Consider the following 17129-nt stretch of genomic DNA (forward strand, 5'->3'; position numbering starts at 1 on the left):
TCCGGCCCCATGGACTCGTGCATGTCCAGCTTTTCTAAATAGTCCCGAACTACTTCTTTCTCCACAGAGGGCTCCTCCCCATGCTGTGCTGCCCAGTGCAGTAGTCTGGGAGCTGACCTTGTTTGTGAAGACAGAGGCAAAAAAAGCATTGAGTACATTAGCTTTTTCCACATTCTCTGTCACTAGATTGCCTCCCTCATTCAGTAAGGGGCCCACACTTTCCTTGACTTTCTTCTTGTTGCCAACATACCTGAAGAAACCCTTCTTGTTACTCTTAACATCTCTCGCTAGCTGCAACTCCTGGTGTGATTTAGCCTTCCTGGCTGCTGGTGCTTTAGCAGTATCTATAGGGTCGGCTGTGGCACCCCCCTGAGTCCCGCACTCATGCGTCGGTACACTAGGCGCCGCCAACCCTACGCCCTCTCAGTTCCTTCTTGCTGACAGCTCCGACAGAGGGGCAGGAGGGTGGGTAATGGAATGGACATGAGCAACACATCTTGAAGAAAAAAGTTACGAAAGGTAGCGAACTGTTTTTTCTTCTTCGAGTGCTTACTCATGTTGATTCCATTCTAAGTGACTCACAAGCAGCATCCCTGGAGGTGGGCTCGGAGTTCACGGTCATGCGGCCTGCAACACTGCCTTACCGAAGCCAGCATCGGCTTGGGCCTGCAGGGTAAGTGCATAATGAGACATAAACGTGTGGATGGATGGATGATGAGGTAGCAGACATGCAGATATCTTGAATGGGCACTTGGGCCAGGAATGCCACCGCCATGGCGTGCGCCCTAGTTGAGTGGGTGGTTGCCATTGTTGGTGGAGGCACTTTCGCCAGACCATAGCAGAAACGGATGTAGGAAGTGAACCAGGATGAAATTCTCTGGCCAGACACTGGAAGACCTTTCATCCTGTCCGCCACCGCGACGAACGACTGTGTCAGCTTATAGAATAGCTTGGTCCTTTCGATGTAAAAGGCCAGGGCTGTCCTGATGTCCAGAGAGTGCAATTTGTGCTCCTCTTCTGACTTACGAGATTTTGGAAAGAAGGAAGGAGAGAACTGCTAACCACTTGCTAGGCAACGGGAAAAAGGTGCTCCAACCAACGGTCACTGGCGGTAAGAAGGAACTGAGAGGGCGCAGGCCGGCTGGCACCCAATATACCGACGCATGAGCGCGACACTCCAGGGGGCCCCGCTGCGGAACCTACCGATACCGCTAGGCAAAAATCTCTGACAGCTGTGCACGTGGGCGCACATGTACCTCAAACGGAATCGACATGAGCAAGCATTCAAAGAACAAGCTTTGTAATTTTAACTGTTAACTGCAGCGCCAGCACCTTTGTAGCCTGACAAATTTCCAGAGTGCTAATCTACATGACAGCAGTGCTTTGCCTCTAACCTCACCAGCATTTCCTGACCCATTTGTTATACTTGTAGGAGAGAGTAAAAGATGGAGAAGAGAAAGACCTACCTTTCCTCTGTATCTGATGAATGTACACAGTAGACTGATCTGCTCTTAGGAACCTTCAGAGAAGGCATTTCTTTAGATGAAGAGGATTCTGACTTTGGTGTCACGATTCTGTCTTTCTTAACAGAGTATAGTGCACTGTCACAGGGAGGCTTGAAGTTTCCCAGTTCTGTGGCGGCTGATTGGTAACTGACAACGAGTTTTGCTTTGGACTTACATTTATATAGACCTAGAAGCAGAAGCATGTAAAAAAGAAATGGGAAAAGCTATCTTGTGTGTATGGATAAAATTTACAAAGCATCATTAAAAACAGCAGTATACAACACTGACCTAAAATTAAGAGGTATCGGACTTTATGTTTATAATGAAATACTGCGATAATGTTGTCTGTAGAAGGCGTTTTACAGAATGTTTTACAAATAAAGCAAGGAGATGTTGGTTTAAGGCCTGATCTTGCAAGGTGCAGAGCTCCACTTCTGAGTGGACTGGAAATTCATAATAACAGGCTTCTCATGGTATCTCCACCACGGCCTATATTCTGTTGGGCTGAAAAAATCATGAGAATGGGTTTTTTAAGGGTATTTTAGAGGGATGGACGAATAATCTGATCGCTGGATGATATTCACAGTCAGAGGTTTAATTGGTTGGATGATACTCTAGGATGTTTGAAATCAGAAATGTTCATAATAATTATGGAATAATTTAGAATATCTTGGTAGAATATATCGAATAATATAGAATTTAGAACAATAACATCCTCCATTGGAGGATCTCAAAGCATTTTACAAACAGATGATTAAACCTTACTAATAATCTTTCCCAGTTTAGTTTAGACCGAGATCAATGAAATGTATTGGAACTGACCTGTAAGTAAGAACTGTATTGGGCCTGAGTGGAGGAAAGAATTGATTCTGTCAATGCAGGAATGAATTAATGCCCACAATGCCTCTTTACCATTAAAAAGGTTGTTTATAGAGTAAGCTCCCCTGGGACATTTGAGAAAATATAGAAGTCCTTCTTGAGGCTTTAATTACCCTGAGGCTTCAGCCTGAGATGGGCTGAGCAGATTCAGCTTCCACTGAAGTCAGTAGGTTTCAGAGCACACAGTGCCATGCAGAACTGGACCATTAGTTTGCATGGTAAGTGACAATAGCATCCTACACTTTTGTGAGAGGGGCTTTATTATCCTTATATGACCAATGGGGAAACTGAGGCACAGAGCCTGTAAGTGACTTGTTCAAGCTCCCACAGGGAGTTTGGGGCAGAGAACCCAGATTGTCCTGATTCTTATTCCTCTGGGCCTTTTTTCTGCAAGACTCTCCTTTCTGCCCTTACTTCCAGTCTTGTATTGGATCTGCCAGCATGGACCCCTATATGATGCAGTCTTGGCAGAGAGACATATGCAGTTTGGGTGCGTACAAGCAGCAAGTGGGAACAGAATATGCAGCAAGTATTGGTGGTGGTGAGGACACAGGCAGGTGGAGTTCAGCACATAGGGTGGAATTCATCCCAGGACAGAGGAGCAACCCAAGGCCTTTGCCAAAATTAAGTCCTAACTCTCAATTTATTATCAGGGTTTAAGTGGTGCATAGGCCTTCATTAATTTTCTGCACTTAGATGAACATCATAAATAGAGAAAATACATCACTAAATGGGAAGTACTTCACTTCCGCATCAGGGGACATTTAGGTGAGCTATTAGAAGAAACTTTCTATCTATCAGAATAGTTAAGTTCTGGAATAAGCTTTTAAGGGACATTGTGGGAATCCCCATCATTGTAGGCTTGTAAGAACAGGTTAGACAAACACCTGTCAGGGGTGGTCTAAGATTACTTGTTCCTGCCTCAGCACAGGGGACTGGACTAGATGACCTCTCGATCCCCGTCCAGCCCTATATTTCCATGATTCTGTGAAAAGCAGACAAAGAGGAGAACTGAGGGTTTGGGGTTTTTTTATTCTGAATGTCAGACAGGGTGATCTAAACATTATAATCTTAATGGCCAAGTCTCTCTCACAATTTTTGTGGAAATTTGACCTCAGCAGGATTTTTTTCTTCTCCAGCACTGAGAGCAGCAATCTGGCTCCAGTCCTTCCAGGACCCAAATCGAGTCAACAATGACTGCAAAATCCCCAAATGCTTACATAGGGCATTAGATGGGGAGGGCTCTGAGTTACTACAGGGAATTCTGGTGGGTCTTGCCCACATGCTCAGGGTCTAACTGATCACCATATTTGGGGCTGGGGAGGAATTTTCCCCAAGGTCAGATTGGCAGAGACCTGGGGTGTTTTTCATCTTCCTCTGCAGCATGGGGCACGGGTCACTTGCAGGTTTAAACTAGTGTAAATGGTGGAGTCTCTGTAACTTGAAGTCTTTAAACCATGATTTGAGGACTTCAGTCATTCAGCCAGAGGTTAGGGGTCTCTTTCGGGAGTGGGCGAGGTTCTGTGGCCTGCAATGTGCAGGAAATCAGACTAGATGATCATGATGGTACCTTCTGACCTTAAAGTCTATGAGTCAAATCACAGATTTGAGGGGCTGGAGCTGTGTCTGCACTATAAGTTAGGGATGCGATTCCCCTGCTAGTGTGCACATACTTGGCCAGCTGTGCTGAGTATAAACCCTGCTGAAACCGCTGGGTATGTGCTCAGCGTGGCTCAATCGTGCCTCTAATGTCTCTATCCGGGCTACCATGCCTACGCTGCTATTTATATTTGCACCAGCTCAATGAGAGCTAGCATGAGTATGGGTACCCAAGCAGGGGAATCACACCCCCAGCTTGTAGTGTAGGCATAGCCTGAGTCACGTGACAAAGTCTAAATCCTCCCACTGAGGATGAAATGCTTTGGCATTGCCTTCTAACCTTACCCTCTTGCTCCTGAATATCCAGCAGCTCAATAATTTCCAGGTGCTATGTGGAAAACTTTGATTCTCTGAACGGGATTGTTAAAACTCAGGGCCACAGAGTGGGATTATTCCTTTATTTTTCAAATTCACCCATCCCTGATAGTCTGACACTTTGCTCCAGCCCTCACTGGACCCAGGAAGAACAGAGGTTCACAGAAATGAAAGCTAATATGGGCCAGGGAGTTATCTGAACCTTTAGATTTGGTTTGGCTCAAATTTTGACCAAAGGTTCTTTGTTGGTTCCTCTTTTATCCAAGACACTGCACACATCCCTGAACAGACTGAAAACAAAAAAACTGTGCCGACTTGGGGACACCCAGAACTGAGATATGCTCAGGCTTGCCGATGGGGGGGTTGCAAAGGAGGCAATTGGCCAGGGCCCCAGGTGATTTAAAAGGGCCTGGGGGCCCGCGGCTGGGAAACCTGGGCCCTTTTAAATTGCCCGGGCAGGCAGCCCTGCGCTTTGGGGGGCCGGCATGGACAGTCCCAGAAGTGGCGTATTCGTCACTTGCGCCCTGGGCCCTGCCCACCCTAGGGACGGCCCTGGCCCTGGCCCTGGCCCTGGGGCCCGGAATTTCTGCCATCTGGGCTGGCTATGCTAGCATGACACTTGAGTAGTTCCCCCACAGTGAGAGTTGTTCTGGGTTAATTGAAAGGCAGTATAAATGTATTGTATGTTTGATTGGCTTGAGATTAGGCTTGTGGAAAAATAGTGCCCGTAACTTTTCTGTTTCTACTCCTTTAACATTTACAGTACACATGTTTCCTAAAAATAGGGAAGGGGTGGGGTGTGAATCAACAGGCTCTCTTGTCTATTTTCAGCTTTATAAAAAAACAAAGGTCTAGTCTCTCTCTCTCTCTATATATATATATATAGGGTCTCTGAAGAGGACTCCCCTAATGTGGGTCTTTTAACCCTATGAAAAGTGCTAAATCACTTATAAATAGCTGCCCATTTAAGGTATTTCAGCAGAAGGATGCCTGGAGGGTACAAAGCCTTTTATAAACACAGGGTTAATTATACAAGCACTCTAATGGATTGTACTACCCAGCCACAAGCAGTCACAGACTCAATTATGTATTTAGCATCAAAATCTCATCTAACACCAGTAATTAACTAAATAAAAATTCACAAGCAGTCACAAACTCAATTATGTATTTAGTGTAAAAATCTCATGTAACACCAGTAACTAACTAACGAAATAAATGAAAATTCACAGTCTACAAATCTAAAAAGCAGCAATTAGAGTTTCAGGCTTGGGCGAGGAATTCTGAAAGGCAGAAAAAGGCAAACCAAACACATTCATACCATAATAATAATACTTAGTGCCTATATGTCATGTTTCATCCCTCAATTTCTTAAATGCTTTACAAAGGAGAAGAGGTAATATTATTCCCATTCTATAGATGCAGAGAGTGAGGCATGCAGAGGTGAAGTCACTTACTCAAGATCACCAGGGCTGGATTTACACTTTGGGTGCCCCTAGCAGCAGGGGGTTGGAGCTCCCCTCCAAACTGCCTGTGGCAGCAGGGAGCTGTGGGGTCACCCCGCCGCCCTCAGCGATTCAGAGCTCCGGGGACCCCTGCCACTCGGAAGCAGCTGGGAGCTGCGGGGGAGCTCAGAGTTCCTAACCACCGCGAGTGGCCTGGGTACCCTGCCACTTTTAAATTTAGGCATCCCACCGCCCAGCACTCCCCTGCCCACAGACCCCCCACTGCCCAGCGCTCCCCTCTCAGCCCCACCACAACTTCCCAGTGCCCCACACAGACTCTCACGGCCCAGCGTCCCCTGCCCTCTCACTACCCAGAGTGCCCCCACAAACTCCCCCTCCAGAGACCTACTTTCCCAAGCCCTGCCTCCTGGCCCTGCTGGGAGGTGACGCTGTCCGCCGGGCTGAGCGAGGCGTGCTCCAGCAGGGCTATGTGGGGCTGTCTCCCGCTCAGCCAGCCCCACCCCCTGCCAGGACTGAGGAGCAGCAACATTTGAATTTTTTGGTGCCCCTAAAATGCTGGCATCCCTAGGCATGGGCCTGCTGTGCCTAATGGGAAATCTGGCCCTGAAGAGCACACTGCAAGTCAGTCTCAGAGTCAGGAACAGAACCCAGGTCTCCCAATCCCAAGCCACAGTCGTATACACTGCATCATGCTACCCGCACAGAGGGCTTAGTGGTTAAAGCAATTGAGTGGGAGTCCAAAAGTCTTCTGTTCCTGTCTCTGCCGTTGACTTGCTGTCAGTGTGTCACTGAGCATAGCACAACAGCGTGCCTCAGTTTACCCAGCCATAAAACAGGGCAAATACTTAGGGTGGTCAACTTTCTAATTACACAAAACCAAACACCCCTGCCCCACCCCTTCCCTGAGGCCCTGCGCCTACCCCCCTTCTCCAATGCCCTGCTCCGCTCATTCACTCCATCCCCCTTCCCTCAACTGCTCACTCTCCCCACCCACACTCACTTTCACCAGACTAGGGCAGGGGGTTGGGCTGCAGGAGGTGGGTGAGGGCTCCGGCTGGGGGTGTGGGCACTGGGGTGGGGCTGGGGATGAGGGGTTTGGAGTGCAGGGGAGCTCTGGGCTGGGGTTGGGCTGCAAGGGTGTGAGGGCTCCAGCTGGGGGTGTGGGCTCTGGGGTGGGGCTGGGGATGAGGGGGCCGGGGTTTGGGGTGTTGGGGAGGTGCAGAGTGCAGGCTCTGGGAGGGAGTTTGGGTGTGGGAAGGGACTCCGTGCTGGGGCAGAGGGTTGGGGTACGGGAGAGGTTTCGGGGTACAGGATCCCGGCGGCACTTACCATGGCTCCTGGGAAGTGGCTGCCAGGTCCTTACAGCCCCCTAGACTCATGAGCAGCCAGGGAGGCTCCATGTGCTGCCCTCATGCCCGCAGGCGCTGCCCCCACAGCTCCCATTGGTCACAGTTCCCGGCCAATGGGAGCTGTGGAGCCGGCTCTAAGGCAGGGACAACACGCGGAGCCTCTCTGGCTGCTCATGCGTCTAGGGGCTGCAGGGACTGGTGGCCAGTTCCGGGAGCTGCGTGGAGCTAGGGCAGGCAGGGAGCCTGCCATAACCCCGGGCCCCCGCTGCGCTGCTGACCGGACTTTTAATGGCCCAGTTGGTGAGCCGCCAGGGTTCCTTTTCAACTGGGTGTTCCAGTTGAAATATGGACGCCCAACAACCCTACAAATAGTGCGTCCTTCTGGTACAGCGATGTTGTAAGAAAGAATGAATCTTGCCCATATGCTCAGGGTTTAGCTTATTGCCATATTTGGGGTCGGGAAGGAATTTTCCTCCAGGGCAGATTGGAAGAGGCCCTGGAGGTTTTTCGCCTTCCTCTGCAGCATGGGGCAGAGGTCACTTGCTGGAGGATTCTCTGCTCCTTGAAGTCTTTAAACTACGATTTGAGGACTTCAATAGCACAGATATAGTTGTGAGGATTTTTACAGGAGTGGTGGGTAAAATTCTGTGGCCTGCGTTGTGCAGGAGGTCAGACTAGATGATCATAATGGTCCCTTCTGACCTAAATATCTATGAATCTATAAAGAATTTGCAGATGTTTGGATTAAAGGCAGTATATAATTGCACAGTATTATTATTATCATCATTGCAAATAACTCAATGTAACTTTGAGGACCAGGACAATAAAGACCCACCTTTTATGGGGAACATGGATCCGCAGCTAGATTCCACTGTATTTTGTGCTTACTCTGTTAAGTTTCAAAATCTTTTTCCTTTTTTGCTTTGCTTGTATACATTCATGTTATTGTGTTCTTCGTTACTGTCTTTTGTGGGCAAACGTGTCAGATAAACCAGATCATAATGCTGAAGAGGCTTGAGTAGGACAAGCTGATGGCCATTAGTTTGCAGGGAAAGTCTGGCTGTCCTCGGAGGGTGATGAAATTCATAAAGGCTCTATTATTGTGTCTCTATTGATCTGCCTCACTCTGAACCTTCTAGTGGCAAAGTGACTCTCCCTTCTTACATCAGGATGCTGACACGCTGCTCACTCTCTGCATGCTCCGCCTCCTCTTCCTATACCTCCTTCTTCTGGATTCCCGAAGTTATTAAGAGAAATAAGGTAGCTGAGGGGACCACATGCAAGTTGTGGCAGCCTGCAGCAGTGTGCACCTGCCTTTTGTGACATTACTGCTGCCTGGGAATTTCACTCTGAATGAAGCTGGTTTCCTTTTCAGCAAGCCTGCCAGGATGGGCCAGTGCTGCTGCAAGCTTTATTACTGCCTTCAGTGCCTGGACAAGACGGTACTTTGCATCTTCCTTTTTATGCTTCATTGAAAGGGCAGAGAGCTAGCCGTTACGCTGATTAAATCTGTGCTCCTTCCTCTAGCTAATGTAGGTAATGTGCCTGGCGTAACTAAAATGGGTGTAATGCTCATCTTATTTAGAATGTGCTGACTTCTCATTCATTAGTATCAAATCAAACCATTGGTTTCACATACACTGCAGTGCCTTACATAATTTTATCCTGCAGTCTCAAAGTGACAATTGCATTTTCATAAAACAATAAGGTACCAGGGACATGGGCTCTAGTTACAGCTGCCTTGATTTGTCGTTATGATTTTCATACATTTTTCATAGACCTTCAGAGCTCGAGTTATGCAGGATCCCTGCATGGAGTTTTAAAGTTAGCTTTTCACTTGCAGAGATTATTCATTCTCATGCTGTCCTAAGATTTTACCTCTCTGTTGTTCCTCCTTTTCTGACATTATAGAATCCATTAGAAAAGAAACAAGGCAAACTATATATTTTCCTTTGTCAGGGTGAATCTGTAGACAAGCAAAACCTTGAACACTGATCTGAACTGTGTTACATGTGTCAATACCAAGAGCAAGATCATAGCCACAGGTAGTTAGAGGATAGCATGTGGGAGAGAATTTGTATGTCAGTTCTAACATGTAGCTCGTCATACTATTCTTTTGGACACTTGCCTAGATTTCTGAGCATATACAGAACAGGAAGGGAATGTACATATGATTTTAATTTGCTTAATAGAAAATATCTTGGCAGGAACACTTGCTGGTACAGTATATTTCATAAAAGGCTGGATTTTTGAAAGATCCGTATAATAGGTCTAATGAAAAGCTCTCCCTGCCTCCCATTTATTTAATATACATTCAAATATAGCTTGAGGTATGTTGCCTGCCAGGTTAAGGAAAATATATGGTTTAATATAAAACTCATTAAAATATAGTCACCGGGGAACATCCTGGTGATCAGTTCTGCTTGGGAACTTTAACCTAAGGGGAATTATGGGGGGAGGTTGCCTGCTATCTAGTATGATTAAAATGGCACTTTTAAAGTCACCCCTTTTTGGAAAGGAAGATAGTCCTTATGAACATCAGTTGCAATGGGATTTCATTATTGCGTCTTCAAGAATCAGCTGAAATATTTATTGCTGTAAGAGTATTATGAATGTGTCTGCTTGCCCTTCCAATGATAATATAAGACCTTGCTCCAAGTGACTGTGAATCAAGCACAATGGTGACTAAGCACCATTTCCACACTAAAACATTCTGAAATATTTTCAAAGCAATAGGTGCAGAGGGGTGACGTAAAACAGTGGCTATAATCACAAATGCTATAGAGCATCTGTGTGCAATGCATGTTTGTACTAGGTATAGTTCAAATGGAAGAAATGCTCAGGGTGGTACTATATGTATGGTTATAACTTGGAATATAACACACCAAAAGTGTCCTTCTTAAAGACCTTGTGGCGGAAGGGAGTATGGTCTGAGGAAAGAGCACAGACAGGGTGTCAGGACTCCCATATTCAGTTCCCAGCTGCTGCTGACTTCCCAAGTAGCACCTGGCAATTCTCTACACCTCTCTCTGGGTAATTTTACCCATCCGTAAAGTGGGAACAATAATATTTACCAACCTGACAAGGTGCAGTGAGATTTAATAATTAGTATTTCTCTGAGATCCTCAGATAAGAGGCTCTCCAGGGCAAATCCCTTTGGAAGTCAACACTTCTGCCTGAATAAGGACTAAGGGTCACAGGATACAGACCAATATTGGTAAATATAATAATAATGATTATTATTACTCCAGTTTACGTCTACATCTTGACCATATTTTTAGTTTGCACTAGTCCATAATATGTGCAATGTAACTATGTGCATTACTTCATAGGATGTAGCTGCAAATGCTTCTGAGCAATACAAATACAATTATCAAAAACAAAAATCACACTTAATAAGGCTGCGTGAATACAAGGGAGTCAGAGGCTGCTTACATGGAGAGCCTGTTTCTCCAGTGGGTCTCTTCAGCTTTACCCTGGTGTAACTCTGTTGAAATCAGTGCAGTTACACTGGTGTAAAACAGGCTCCATAAGCTTTGGTCCCAATCCTGCCTGCCTTAACGAGGCAAATTTCCAATTGCCCAGTGTCTCATTTCATTGTCCCTGGTATAAATATAGTGTATCTCTTTGTCTGTCATATCAAGGCATTTTAAAAATGCCCAGTCACCCTGGTACCTGGATGCAGAATTGAGCTTGCAAGTCACTTAACCACAGATGGTGACATAACCTATCACTGTGATTAGCCGCTGTTATTTATTTGGATGAATTGTTTTTTTCTTTTTTGTCACTCTGTTGGAGTTACTCTGGATTTACAGCAATGTAAGTGAGGTCGGAATCTGTGCAAAGGGAGTTTTGATTGAGTGAGGAATGTACAATCAGGCTCATAGTTTTATTCCCTTCTCATCTAGTGGAAATGGAAACACCGTGAGATGTGGCACTGGCTTCACTGGAGTTGGGCCTTTTTACACTGGAGCTGAATTTGGCCCTTGGCCGCTGTCACCGGGGGGGCTGGGTTCAAACTGGTGACCTGGAGAAGAAAGGGCTACAGATCCCTTTAATCCCTTGAGCCCTCTAGTCATGAAGCTTGATTATTAAGGCTCAGGGCTAGGGAGCATGATTGTTCCTTTGTCTTCTGTTACATATTCTTTGTTGCTATAAATATTAATGGGGTGGATTAATTCAGTGGTCTGTCATGTTCATTTTGATGCTTACACATTTATTGTGGCAGACATTAGCTTTTGTTTTGGGGAGTTATGTAAAAGTAGTGATGTTTTTGACACTAGACCCAACTGAACCTCAGCACTGGATGTGATGATGCTGTGTTTTCTCATCGGATTCAGTTTGACTTTGCAGTCCTGTTTAGTTTAACTGGTGCTAGAATCTCTGATTTGCTGGCTTTATTTACCAGGATTGAAGTAGTGGCTTTGAGTAGAGTCGTGTTGATGAAGATGAAGAGAGGCTTTTTCATTTCATATTAGTGTAGTATTTACACTGGTCTCACAAATATCTCCAGTCCAAACACATAATGTACCACGGACAAAGCAAATTAAGATAATAGAACATGTCAGGGATTTGTGAGTTCACTGCACATCCAGGATATTCTTGGTTGTTATGAAGATTAGCTAATGCCATACCTATCTCCTCTGTCAGAGAGAGAAACCAAAGGCGAATCTCTAAACCATCAGTTAAAGGGTCAAAGGAAATCAAGGGCTATTTATCAAGGATGTTTATAAAGAATTGGAAAATTGAATGTATTTGTTCTAATAAAGAGAAAAAAAACTTTTTCAAAGAGGGGTATTTTAAAATTTGGCACTGAATTTAATCTACACATCTCACATCCAGCAAACAGCTAAACAAGATCCAGGAAGGCAGTCAGAAATCTCTGGCCAATAAATAAACTGGGCTATTACTGACAGTGCAGAGCCCAGGGGATGCTAAGAGTGGTAGCACTGTGGTCTTTATATGGGTGAACCCAGTGTCTAGTTATTGCACATCCTCTGTACTCAGAGAGCATAACACATTCAGAGAAAACGTTTTTATTTTGGAAAGAGTAATCAATATATCAGTCATCTCCAAGAGTAGGATAAGCCTTTCAACAGGAATAGTGGGGGCAAACAACACAACTAGTTTTAAGATGGAGTTTGATAAATTCATGAACAGGACCATATGACAGGGTTGCCTGTGATAGCAGGGGTCTGGACTCGATGACCCAAGAGGTCCCTTCCAGTCCTATGTCTTCTATTCCTAGCACTCTAGTAGTAGCAGGCGTCTTTCAATCTCGAGAGACTATGGATATGTTCCCCTGAGAGGTAAAGAATTTACTCAGTTGGTGTTATGGCATCTGTGGCTGAAGAGACCCACTCAAGAGACACAATCTCTGCCGTATCTGTCACGTTTAAAGGTGATGTTTTGACCCTTTGGGCTCTGCCTTCTGCAAGCTCTTTTCCCCTCTGCTAAGCTGGACGGCTTCCTCTCATAACTCCGGAGACCTTTGTTAAGCTCTTGTTTCCAAAGGCTGCAGTCTTGAGTGTGATCTTCCCAGTTGTTCACATCCATGTCCATTTCTTTGAAGTCTTGCTTGCACACGACCTTGAAATGCAATTTGGGGCATCCTTTGGGTCTTTTTCCAAATGCCAATTGGCTGTAGAGGATGCCCTTTGGGATGCACCCATCATTCATTTGGCACACATGCCCAAGCCAGTGGAGGTGTCTCTGTATGAGGAGTGTTTGCATGCTGGGTGTGCTGGCCCGCTTGAGCACCTCAAGTGTTGGTGACTCTGTCCTTCCAGGAGATTCCAAAGATTCGACGAAGGCAACGCACATGAAACCTGTGGAGTCTTTTTTCCTGATGAGTGTAAAAGGCCATGTCTCACTCCTATACAAAAGTGTGCTGATAACCCATACACGATACACATAGATCTTTGTGTGTTCTGTCAATTTGTTATTTTGCCAGACCCTTTTGTTCAGTCTAGACATTGTTGTGGTGACTTTTCCAATGCAAACGTTGAGTTCCATTTCAAGTGAAAGGTTGACTGCGATTGTGGACCCCAGGTGTGTGAACTCCTTCACCACTTCAAGTTACAAGTTAGCATAAAATGATCCTATGAAGAGAGCTTATGCATTCATTCATGCTGGGTTTCATCACGGGATTTTATTTTAGTTTTGTTAATTTTAACTGTAAGATAAATAACTTGGCAGAAATTTGCTGAAGTTCCATTTTTAACACTCTCTCTTTTTTTTGCAAAAATGTCATAATTATTTACTTATTTTTCAGTGTCTTCATTTAAGTAGAATAATAACAAGTGTCGGTCTGACTTTGGTATGTATGTATGTGTTTATCATTGGTTTATGTAGTTCTTCCTTGCATTAAATAGATTTTGTTTGAAAAGGTGAGAGCTGGTGAGACAAGTAAGTGCTGCCCAGCTTCAGCAGTGTACTGGCAATAAAATAGCCAGTGTACCCCCTCACACTCTGCCTGGAGCCCTGCCCCTCCAGCCCCCACAAATCTATTACATCTCTATTGACTGTATCACCATTAAAATTCTTCTTAAAATGACCCCACTGTGTTAGTCAACCGGTATTGGCTATTGCTGTGATGTTCTGCATAAAGGGGATCCTGTTCAGGGCTGCTGCTTTGGGAAACAGCACTCAAGATTGCCAGTATACTGTCACCAACAGAGAGCGCTTGGCGGAAGCAGAGGAGCATTGAACATACCCATACACTTCTCAACCAGTTCAGCTCACCTCTTTGTGTATTTTATTCAACAAAACTTTGCACGCTGCCTAGTGTAGTGGGGTCTCCAGTCCTGACTCAGGCTTCCAGGCATTACTGCAAAACAAATATCATGTAACAATGCTGATGGGTTTACTGTTCACTCTAGTAAACAAAAGTGGTGTAAAAAGAACAGGAGGACTTGTGGCACCTTAGAGACTAACAAATTTATTTGAGCATAAGCTTTCGTGGGCTACAGCCCACTTCATCGGATGCATGGAATGGAACATATAGTAAGAAGATATTTATACGCACAGAGAACATGAAACAATGGGTGTTACCGTACACACTGTAAGGAGAGTGATCAGTTAAGGTGAACTATTACCAGCCGGGGGGAGGGGAGGAGACAAAAAACCCAACCTTTTTGTAGTGATAATCAAGGTGGGCCATTTCCAGCAGTTGACAAGAACGTGTGAGGAACAGTAGGGGCGGGGGGGAAACAAACATGGGGAAATAGTTTTACTTTGTGTAATGACACTTTGCAGGGTTAACCAAGATATTTGGAGTGAATCACTGTCGCCTGCTTGCAGCAGGAGGGAGCCTTGTCTATGCCCACCAGGGGAAAATATCCCCAGCTACTAGCCATTGGCAGCACAAGTATGCCACTCTGGGCTTCACAAGCCTCACTTTTTCCCTCTGCAGGTTATCTACACACCCCACTTTTCAGAGTAGCAGCCATGTTAGTCTGTATCCGCAAAAAGAAAAGGAGGACTTGTGGCACCTTAGAGCCTAACAAATTTATTTGAGCATATGCTGTCGTGAGCTACAGCTCACTTCATCAGATGCATGCAGTGGAAAATACAGTGGTGAGATTTATATACACAGAGAACATGAAACAATGGGTGTTACCAAACACACTGTAAGGAGAGTGATCAGGTAAGGTGAGATATTACCAGCAGGAGAGCGGGGGAGAAGGGGGGCGGGAGGGAACCTTTTGTAGTGCTAATCAAGGTAGGCCATTTCCAGCAGTTGACAAGAACCTATAAGGAACAGTGGGGTGGGGGGAGGGAAATAAGCATGGGGAAATAGTTTTACTTTGTGTAATGACACATCCACGTCCAGTCTTTATTCAAGCCTAAATTAATTGTATCCAGTTTGCAAATTAATTCCAATTCAGCAGTCTCTTGTTGGAGTCTGTTTTTGAAGTTTTTTTGTTGAAGAATTGTCACATTTAGGTCTGTAATCGAGTGACCAAAGAGATTGAAGTGTTCTCCAACTGGTTTTTGTATGTTATAATTCTTGACGTCTGATTTGTGTCCATTTATTCTTTTACGTAGAGACTGTCCAGTTTGGCCAATGTACATGGCAGAGGGACATTGCTGGCACATGATGGCATATATCACATTGGTAGATGTGCAGGTGAACTAGCCTCTGATAGTGTGGCTGATGTGATTAGGCCCTATGATGGTGTCCCCTGAATAGATATGTGGACAGAGTTGGCAATGGGCTTTGTTGCAAGGATAGGTTCCTGGGTTAGTGGTTCTGCTGTGTGTGGTTGCTGGTGAGTATTTGCTTCAGGCTAGGGGGCTGTCTGTAAGCAAGGACTGGCCCATCTCCCAAGATCTGTGAGAGTGATGGGTCGTTCTTCAGGATAGGTTGTAGATCCTTGATGATGCGTTGGAGAGGTTTTAGTTGTGGGCTGAAGGTGATGGCTAGTGGCGTTCTGTTACTTTCTTTGTTGGGCCTGTCCTGTAGTAGGTAACTTCTGGGTACTCTTCTGGCTCTGTCAGTCTGTTTCTTCACTTCAACAGGTGGGTACTGTAGTTGTAAGAACACTTGATAGAGATCTTATAGGTGTTTGTCTCTGTCTGAGGGGTTAGAGCAAATGCGGTTGTATCGTAGAGCTTGGCTGTAGACAACAGATCTTGTGGTGTGGTCTGGATGAAAGCTGGAGGCATGTAGGTAAGTATAGCGGTCAGTAGGTTTCCGGTATAGGGTGGTGTTTATGTGACCATCACTTATTAACACTGTAGTGTCCAGGAAGTGGATCTCTTGTGTGGACAGGTCCAGGCTGAGGTTGATGGTGGGATGGAAATTGTTGAAATCATGGTGGAGTTCCTCAAGGGCTTCTTTCCCTGGGTCCAGTTGATGAAGATGTCATCAATGCAGCACAAGTAGAATAGGAGCATTAGGGGATGAAAGCTGAGGAAGCGTTGTTCTAAGTCAGCCATAAAAATGTTGGCACACTGTGGGGCCATTCGGGTACCCATAGCAGTGCCACTGATTAGAAGGTATACATTGTCCCCAAATGTGAAATAGTTATGGGTGAGGACAAAGTCACAAAGTTCAGCCACCAGGTTTGCTGTGACATTATCGAGGATTATTCTGATGATCATTATCATTATCCTGATGACTTGTAGTTCATCTTTGTGTGGAATGTTGGTGTAGAGGGCTTCTACATCCATAGTGGCTAGGCTCCCCAGGGCCGCTTGTGCTGGCCGCTTCCGGGAGCGGAACGGAGCTGGGACAGGTAGGAAGCGTGTTCCCCGACATGCTGGGAGGCAGGGGGAGGAGTTGAGGGATGGGGAGGAGTTTCTCAGCAGGGCCCACGGACCCCCTGGAGTACCCTCAGGGACCCACAGGGGTCCGCGGACCCCAGTTTGAGAAACGCTGCCCTATGGCATAAACTGACCTTAACAGCTATAGAAGTTTAGCCAGTAAATATTGTCCTTTCATTCACATAGTGTTTAGAACATTATTTTTTTTAAAGTACCACTCAGTCCAAGTCTGGTGCAGGACATAGGCAGGGCAGGTCACAAATCTCAATTCACTTGGTCTCCCCACTTCCAGAAACCTTCACTGATACCCAGTGTAGCGTGCCCAGTGCCACCTGCTTACCTGCTGCTGGTTCCCAACCCAAAAACTGAGGAACAAACTAGAAGAGGAGGAGGAAGGTTGAGTTGGAACATACACTGGTTGGTGTATGAAAGCACTGGTTGGAAGCTGAAGTGAGTGGTAACAGACAGCCTGGCAGCAGTGGATAGACAAGTGAGTGTGGTAACAGTATCACACTCACTGACTAATGGTTGGAACATATTTGATAGCAGATATATAATATATTCTGATAAATTGGACCTTCTAATTCTTGTTGATTGTGTTGGATATTTTATGATATCGCCATCACATTTACTAAGAGTTTAAACCAGCTGAATTATTTAAGTTAAGGCCATTTTACACTGCTGTAGTC

The 17129-nt window shown here is 45.5% G+C and overlaps 1 protein-coding gene across 5 annotated transcripts in view; it reads left to right on the plus strand.

Annotated features, from left to right (window-relative positions):
• Positions 1 to 17129, plus strand: part of MTUS2 (microtubule associated scaffold protein 2) — a 489829-nt gene that overhangs the window by 418812 nt on the left and 53888 nt on the right. The window contains exon 1 of one of the 5 annotated variants that reach the window (XM_075127671.1): positions 8448 to 8612. The exons of the other annotated variants lie outside the window; for them this stretch is intronic. Coding sequence (XP_074983772.1) covers positions 8448 to 8612 — 165 coding nt within the window. Of the gene's footprint in view, positions 1 to 8447; positions 8613 to 17129 lie in introns of those variants that run through there. 5 annotated transcript variants of the gene reach the window in all.

This window comes from Caretta caretta, chromosome 1 (assembly GCF_965140235.1).
Source record: "Caretta caretta isolate rCarCar2 chromosome 1, rCarCar1.hap1, whole genome shotgun sequence".
Taxonomy (NCBI): Eukaryota; Metazoa; Chordata; order Testudines; family Cheloniidae; genus Caretta; species Caretta caretta.